Source organism: Papio anubis, chromosome 4, assembly GCF_008728515.1.
Source record: "Papio anubis isolate 15944 chromosome 4, Panubis1.0, whole genome shotgun sequence".
Lineage (NCBI taxonomy): Eukaryota > Metazoa > Chordata > Mammalia > Primates > Cercopithecidae > Papio > Papio anubis.
In genome coordinates, this window is record NC_044979.1 from 112,728,000 (window position 1) to 112,736,682 (window position 8,683).

The 8,683-nt window shown below is 42.8% G+C and overlaps 1 protein-coding gene across 2 annotated transcripts; it reads right to left on the reverse strand.

Annotated features, from left to right (window-relative positions):
- Window positions 1-1,086: 1,086 nt before the first annotated feature.
- Window positions 1,087-6,092, reverse strand: C4H7orf25 (chromosome 4 C7orf25 homolog). 2 transcript variants are annotated; one of them, XM_031665377.1, is made up of 2 exons: window positions 3,738-6,092; window positions 1,087-2,740 (listed from the first exon to the last, which is right to left on the reverse strand). In XM_031665377.1, exons 1-2 carry the CDS (start codon window positions 3,978-3,980, stop codon window positions 1,454-1,456), a joined length of 1,530 nt encoding a protein of 509 aa, XP_031521237.1. In that variant the 5' UTR covers window positions 3,981-6,092; the 3' UTR covers window positions 1,087-1,453. The 2 variants fall into 2 exon arrangements, with proteins under 2 accessions (XP_031521237.1, XP_031521238.1); XM_031665378.1 differs by lacking the exon at window positions 3,738-6,092 and adding an exon at window positions 3,294-3,725.
- Between the last annotated feature and the right edge of the window lie 2,591 nt (window positions 6,093-8,683).

Sequence of the window (8,683 nt, forward strand, 5' to 3'; positions counted from 1 at the left end):
CTCTGTCCCCATAGTATTTTAAACATATCCTAGAGAATTTAGTACATTTAATTGCACTTCAGTTGTTTACTTCCACTTTAGACTTAAGAATTCCTTAGAGGAAATATTCATCTTTTCACACCAAACTATTATAATGCTTGGTACTTAATAGTACCAAGTACTACGTGACCTTAATAGGTGCTCAAAAAGCTTAAATTCAATTTCTAACACTAAACATACATCACTCTACACTAAATTGGAAGCAAATCACAGCCTTTCTGCTAGGAAATGTATTCTGACTTAGCAAAACAATCTCTCCCCAGAGAACCACCCCCATACACTTAATTTTGCATTCATTTCAGGGTGTTCATGAATGCCAATAACCAAATTCCACCCCCTCAACAAACAGTGTGGCTGTAAACTGAGATTCTCTTCTCAACAAATAGGACATCTGGCATGGTAGAAAGAGATCAGACTGTGGCTAGAAACATCAAGTTTTAATACCAGCTCTTACACTTAGCATGAGTTAATATTTAAGCTCTAGGGCTCAAATTCCAAATTTTTTAATGTGGTGAATACATATCAACTTTGCTAGTTTTGCTTTATTGAAAACTGATAAAGTAGCGCAATGTAGCCACAGAAGTGTATTTTTAACTACAACCTGTGTCATGCAATTGGCATGGAATATTCTGTCACCATCTCATGAAAGTGAGGTAATGCAGTTGCCACTTGCAAATGAAACATGAAAATAGTATTCATTGTTCAAATACTTACAATATGGGGGCTTTTTGTATTTAAAAATAAAATTGGAATTTTTAAAATCTTTTACATAATCCTTTTTCAATTCATTCAAATTAGTATTTTTACCTTAAGTGTCCTGGGTTTATCTTATAGTAGTAAGATTGTTGGCTTTCTTTTCACAAAGGTCTACCAATGGGTTCATGGCACTCAAATAACCATAATTCACTTTTTCATTTCTTCTGTATTATGTACTTTTTGTAAAAATACCTATCAGACTGCACCTGACATACAGCAATCAAGTAAGATTTTCATTAATGGTTATTAACTTTAGAATCACCATATAAAGCAATACAATGAAAAACAGGCTTGAGGTTTCTCCAGATATTTAATGCAAGATGCAATGTAGCCATATTCCATGAAACGTGGTTAGCAGTAGGGAAGTTGTAGCCCTACTGAATCAAACAAAGTATTACAATACAGCTGAAAGCTTTATATAGATATATTTCTGTTCTTAATTGCACTAATGCAGACAATTTGATAGATAAGCTTGTCTCTTGTGCTTTTTCTACTTTGGGAGGTTATATACTTTAGATGCGACACAAAAGAAACTCTACTGGTTTAAGAGTTATAAGTTTTACTTTTACTATAGACCTTTTTTCCCCCCAGTTTAGATGGGAAGACCCAGCCTTTGGTATAAATAACTTACTTCCACGACAATATTTAAAGGGTATCTTTAGTGTTCACTGTCAGTTGTGTAGTCTTTTGGTAAGGGGGTGGCTAAAGCCTCTTTACTCTCAGTAAGTGCTCTCGGCTGATGGATAAACACACTAAATTTAACACCCTGGTTGTTTGCAGCTCTGACAAAACCACTATTAGCAGTCATTGTGATGGCTTTTAGGGTGTCTCCTGTCCCAAAAATTGTTAATGAGCGGCTATTAATTTTCGAACTGGCCACTAGTCTCAAGGCACGCTCAGAAGGTTGGTCTGGTACCACATTAATTCGCTTAATTAACATAGTGGCCCTCTCTCTCTCCCCAGGTCCTCCTAAGGTATCTAAAATAGACTGAAAGTCCTTGACAGCAGATTCACAAGCAAACAACTCCTTGTCCTTCATAAAGGCCTCCAGCTGAGGTAGAACCTGCTCTTTCCTCTCTTGCTCTGCTTGTTCTGTGAGCACTTTTTCTTTGAAAATAAAGTGGCAGCCTCCATAGCTGAGGGCAGATACATATGTAATTAAAGTAGTAATGTCCAGATTTACTCTTCTGCACACATCGACCTTAATTTCTGTTGGAAACGCAACACTTGCTAGTATATTTTCTCGGTCGACTCTGGTCACCTGCAAAAGTTCAGGGCCCTCATCATCTGATTCACTCTCACTCGGTTGGAGCTCTTCAGGGTGATCTAACAGAGCGTTGACTGCTACTATGTCTCCTCTCACAGATATGCCCATTTCTTTCAGCTTCTCTGCCATGGGGCTGGAGACACTGTTGTAAAACGCAAAGATGATGTGAGGGTTGCTATACTGCACTGGCTGCTGGTGACTGGCCTGGAGGAAGTCTTCAGCCTGCTCAATGATGCTTTTGTCACCATATTGGCCCCTGCCCAGCCAGATGTTATGAAGAGCTTCAGCCTTCCGGCCAATGGCTTTCACCCAAGTATGACCACCATTTGCAACTACATCTACCACAAGGGTTTGCTTTTCTCCAAAGGTATCTGTATAACCAAAGACATGAAGAACACTAACAACTTCTTCCAGGTTTTCTGCTGATTCCACAATGGCTCTCAGGTGTGTTAGGTTAGTGCTTTGTAAATGAGATTCTTTAATAGCTACTTTCCCAGCTTCTACTTTCTGTAAGAATTTTAATTCTGCCTTCAATTTGCTGCACAGCTTTGCACCACCTTCTATGCCACCTTTTCTTGATCTAGAAAGTGATTCTGCTCTCTTGATCAGTTCCTTGGCTATGGCGATTCGTTCACAGAGCATGGAATGTGCAGACATGCTGTCAGCATTATTCCTTTCCTAGGGAAAGAAACAAGGCAAATTCGAGTAGTCTCCTAAAATTATGACAATCGATTCTTCACTGGTGATTAAAAACTTCAATCTAGCAACACAGCTTATGGAGGCTGAGTCTATGAACCTGGGCTTGTGTATGTCTCATTTTGGAGTGGCTCCTTCCTCTGATAACTAAGGGAAGGATGGCAGCTACACTTCTGAACTCTTTAGGTATGTCTGACCTAAGACCTTCATTTCTTCAGCTTGAAAGCCATGGGGACACGGCATGGTCCTAGGTTAGGATACAATGCAAGAGTTGGGCAATCTGCTATATAAATAATTCCCTTATGTCTATCAGCGGCCTGTTTAACTGCTGAGAAATTTTAATGAAAGGCTTGGACACTCAAGACAAAAATGCTGAAAACAAAAATAAACACAGACTGGCTAGTTAGCAAACTGTCCAAAGCAAGTGTCTGTCCTAAACTGAGCACCTCAGCCTCCCTAACCTTTTCCTCCTTCCTTAGTTGGTCTCCTTCAACCGGTTGCCTCATGATTTCCGCCCAAGGCTCGGGGTACTTACGCCAAAAAAAAAAATCAACACTGCCTCACTTCTGCATTTGACGTCAACCCAGAGTATTTTAAAAGATGGAAGAAGACCACCAACTTGCGCGCCACTCCCACTTCGAAAGAAAACCCGAAGATGAAACTAAACTCCGAGGCTGCACCCCGTGGCGGCCGTGCAGGCGGCCACAGCGCAGGTCGCCCGGTGGGCGGGCCAGAGGCTGGCGGGGCCTTCTCGGTGGGCTGCGGGGCCCTCGGCCCTGCCCGGCCACCTGCACAGCCGGGCCCTGCCAGGAGGGGCCGGGGCCGAAAAGCCCCCACCGCTAGCGCCGCGGCTCAGGAGCGAGGCGCTGAGAGCGCGCGGCCGACCCCCTTCCCGCCGGGTCGACCCTGCCCAGCCCCCTCTGGCCTCAGAAGGGGCGCCCAGCTCCCAGCCTCCCCGCCTCGCTCCCCGGCTCCTCACCGGCAGCGCCAGAACCGCGAGCGCGAGCACGCAAGCGCGTGCAGGCAGAGGCCAGGACCCGCCAGGAAATCTCAACCGGGTAGCCCCCACCCCGCTCGAACGCCGAGGCGGCTCCACCCGCGCGAGCCCCGCCGCCTCGGGCGCCTCCTGCGTCACGTGGTTCCGGGCCGGGTGACGCCAAACCTGCGATTCCCAAGCGGCAGCGCGGCCTCCCGAGCCGGGTTGACGCCGGCGCGGCGGCATGTTTGTTGAGGGCACCTGGCTTCTCCCGCTTGCGCCGCCAAGTGAGCCTGGAAGCGCGCACCCACCTGGCTCCAGGAAGGAACAGGGACCGAGCTCGCGTGCTGGGCCTCACTCCCAATGGGGGCGTCGGCCACTCCATCGCAACCGGGTCCTAGGCATTTTGGGGGCTCATTATAACAGAAGAAACACGCTGGAGAAGCTTGTTAGAGGTGACAGCTGAGAAGTACTGCTGCTGGGGCTTCTGCCTCCAAACCAAAGTACTTTCCACTGCATTGTTCTGGGCCCTCCATAGAAGATGTGCTGTCCTTCTGAAGAGAAAAAATGATTGCATGGCTTCTGCATATTAGCATATTAGCCTAGTAGAGTGTCCAGAGTCACCCAGAAAGATTAGGGCTGTAAGAAAGTAAAGCTAATTTAAAATATTAAAGAGGACTTCCAGTTATAATTAATCCTGTGTATCCTGCTCCTTCTCCAAACCTTAAATAACGGTAAAGCAATGACAAAGGGAACAAACCCACAAAGGCAAAAAAAACGAGAAGAGATGACTGCAGACCGGTTATACCAACACATTTTTGGAGGACAAGAGCAATAACTTACTCATTCCTTACAGCGTGGCAGACATTGTTCTAAGTGTTTTACACATCGTTCAATCCTTTAAACAACCTAAAAGGGAGATATTTAGTATATGTTACAGATAAGTGAGCCATAGAGAGGTTACCTGAACCCAAGCACCCTCTCTGCAGATGGAAGTGTCAGGAGAACTGAGGAAACTGCCCGTAGAAGGGGATATTTAGCCACTGATTCACAAAGCAGAACCCCAGAAAGCTTCAGGTGCCTTGAAGGTAGAAGGGAGGGCAGGCAGGATTGAAAATGTAAATTGTTCAGGCAGAAGACTAGTTTAAGATGCTAAAGACAGGGCATCAGAGGGATTCTAGACACAGACTAACAAAGGACAAGAGGTGCCATCATGAAGTTTTCCTACTGAACAGAGCAATGCTAGCAGCCACCTTCTCTGCCCCTCCCATAATGCAGGTACCCTTCCACCGCTCCCCACCACTCTCTTCCCATAACCCTATTTTTCTCTGAAGAAATGAGTAGACGAAAGACCCTAGAGAACTGGCTCGGCGATACCAACATTCAGCATCCCCTGGTGTGAGCCTCACAAACACAGCATTTCCCAACATTTTTGTTTGATATTTGAAGGAAATGGAAAACGGGAAAAAATGGTCTCAAAAAGTATTTTATAACTAGGATCTTCAAATAAAAGATATCTCAGCTATGAAACAAGAGGATTTCTTTTTTTAAGAGGAGACAGCAGAGCACAGGAAATGGTTCTTCTATAGTAAAAATGATATCCCCAATTTTAAAACATCAATATGAGTTGGAAAAACTTAGAAACAGATGAAAAATGGAGCAAAAACAAAAGGATCCAGTATCCAATTAACAGGAGTTTAGAAACAAAAACAAAATGAAGAGAAAATTTTTCAAAAACCTAATACTAGAAAATTTAGCAGACAGAAACGTTTTTCACAGTGCAAGGGCCCAGAGTGCTCACCACAATGACTATTAAGAAACCCACACAAAGGAACATAGTTGTTAAGTTTCAGAACACAGCAGATAAGAGAAAAACTAAGAGCTGCAGAGGGGAAAACTTACAAAGGACTTGGCATCACATACACAATAGTATCAGGCTTCCTATCAGCAACACTGGAATTTAGAAGGGAGTAATGCTTTCAAAATGTGGAGATAATTTATGTCTAACTTAGAGTTTTAAAACCCAGCCAATTCAGAGAGAAAGCAAGGTGAATAAAGATAGTTTCAAACAAGCACCTAGCCTGGATTAGAACAGGAAGACAGGGGGTTCTAAGAGAAATTTCTCTGAGGTGTGGGGAAGAGAACTGATACAGACTGCCTGATATCTGACTGATGAGGAAAACAGTAAGCAGAAGGTGTTAAATTTCTGTTGGGGGAATCTGGCAAGAATTGGTGACAGCTACACAGAAAATAAAGTAACCAAAAAAGTGGGCTGGGTGCTGCCATGGCTCATTTGTAATCCCAACACTTTGTGAGGCCAGGACAGGCAAATCACTTGAGCACAGGAGTTCAAAACCAGCCTGGACACTGTAATGATGAGATCCCTGTCTCCACAAAAAATAAAAAAATTAGCTGGGCATGGTGGCTGACATCTGTATTCGCACCTACTGCAATGGCTGGGGTGGGAGGATCGTTTGAGCCCAAGTCAAGGCTGGGGTGAACTGATTTGTGCCACCTCACTCCAGCCTGGGTGACAGAGTGAGACCGTCTCAAAAATCAAAATAAAAAAATAAAAGCAGTTATCACCCCCAGGAAAGTTGTTCAGAAAATGTAATAGTAGTATACTTAGTCACAAGAAAAATCTTCAACATGATTTAATTGAGGTAGGGAGAAGGAAGTCAGTGTGATATGAGGATTCTAAATTCTCATCTTGCACAATGGGAAGTTTGGCAGCTCAACTCCAGGAATCCAAGAAAAAGGCATATAATCCGACTGTTTTGAAATATGGAGGCAAGTACCTGATGAAATACCTAAAAAATTCAAAAGTGATGGCTTTCAGGGAGTAGCACTCACATATAACTTTTTTAATATGCTCATGCTTAGGAAGTTATCAGTTAATTGGCAGCCAGATATTGCTAGTTCCGTAAGTTTCTTGAGAACAGGGTAGAGGGAAGAGCTCTAAATTGAAGGAACTGTGTGAAGCAAACATGACTTTCATACAGAACCACCAGGACTGGTTTTCAGAAAATTAGGATTCTAATCCAAGGGAACTCTCAACTCCTATATGTTCTTGGGCAATTCACTGAACATCAACTTGCTCTTCTTTGCAATGGGGGGCTCAGAGAGCTTGCCTACATGGACGAGTAGACTCCTGAAAAAAAGGTGAGGTAAATACTAAGAGTTGGCAGTTTCATTCTATGAAGAAAATTGAGGAATAGATGAAAACCCTTCAGTGTTCATTTATCACCTGCTTGATGCCTGAGAGACTGTGCAAGGTAATTATATCAAGGTCGGGGTTTTTTTTTTTTCTTTTTTCCAGGGATGCTTGAGTGTATCAGCACCTGATAATTATAAGGCTCTATATTAGTCTTCTTTATTCCCCATGTATGTGAATTTTAAACATCTCCATGTTTCATTGCTAATAACTGCTTTGCAAATTTAAATTCATGGTTCGGTAGGGAACTGGGAAGAAGTAGAACAAATGGAGTTAAAATGTTTTAAGGGTTAGAAGATACAAAAAGAACCAAAAGAAGGGAGAGGCTGTGAACATTAGGAACATTATGATACTTAAGCTAAAATCCACAGGCTGGAAATGGTTCAAGAGTTTTGGAATGTTTAGGGATGCAGTGGGTTGCTACATCAAAGAACTCTTTCCTAAGAACTGGGACAAAAAGGAACAACTTAATTTTAAGGTTCGTGGAAAGAATACACAGAACAAAGGAAGAAGTGTTGTAGGCAGCTTGAACTGGAACTGGGCTTTGCATTTAATGGGGGCAGGAGGTGGAAAACAGAACCTGGATCAAATCTCGTTCCGCTGATTTCTCCTCCCTTTATTTAGGACTAATTTTGCTGGCACACAATAAAAACCTACACGAGTCTTCCTTACCTCTGAAATATTATATGCCTTTAATTTTCCCTTCTTTGATTTGTAGAATTTTGACATTGCTTTGGTCTTTTGATGCTGGACATTACAGAAGGACTAAACAAATTCAACAGCAGCTAACAGAGTAATTAACTATTAACCACACCAAGCTTTAACTTGTGTTATCAAATTTAGTCCTTAGGAAACCCTGAGATATGGCCAGGCAGAGTGGCTCATGCCTGTAATCCCAGCACTTTGGGAGGCCGAGGCGGGTGAACCGCTTGAGCTGAGGAGTTGGAAACCAGTCTGGGCAACATGGTGAAACCCTGTCTCTACTAAAAATACAAAAATGAGCCGGACATGGTGGTACATGCCTGTAGTCCCAGCCACTCGGGAGGCTGAGGTAAAAGGATTTATCACCTGAGCCGGGGAGGATGAGGCTGCAGTGAGCCAAGATCATGCCATTGCACTCCCGCCTGGGTGACACACACTGTCTCAAGAAACAAACAAACCCTGAGATAATTACCTCGCATAGTCACTCAGCCAGTAGGTGGGATAGCTGAGACTTGACTTCAAAGACCCTTTTTACTACTATGTAGCTTTCTAGTGTGCTACAGTGAAAATATATCAGAAGCCCATAAGAGAGATTATTAGATGAGGCCGAGATAAACATCTTGAAACAGGAAGTCAAAGTTACCATCTTTCATCTCCTATAATGCTTTTGCCACCTAAAACAAGATATGGGTGTTATAGTGATGGTAGGTAACAGAACTGGGGACCCTGAGAAAAATCTCCAAAATAAGATTCTTTTGCCCTTAACTAAATCTTAGAATCTTTTGAGCTACATTTAAATCATGGAATTGCCCACTATACTTTCACATTGGTAAGAATGATTATGCTTATAAACTCTCCTTATGTTCTGTAAAGAAAATTAATGATTTTATCGTAAGATGCCTTTAAAAAAATTAAAAAAAAAAAAAACAGAACTAAGCACTGCCTTCACGAGTTCAGATACTTAATTATAACTTTCATTATAATGAAGGTACTTATTATACTGAGATTAATTAACAAGAGTCTTAAGCCACAG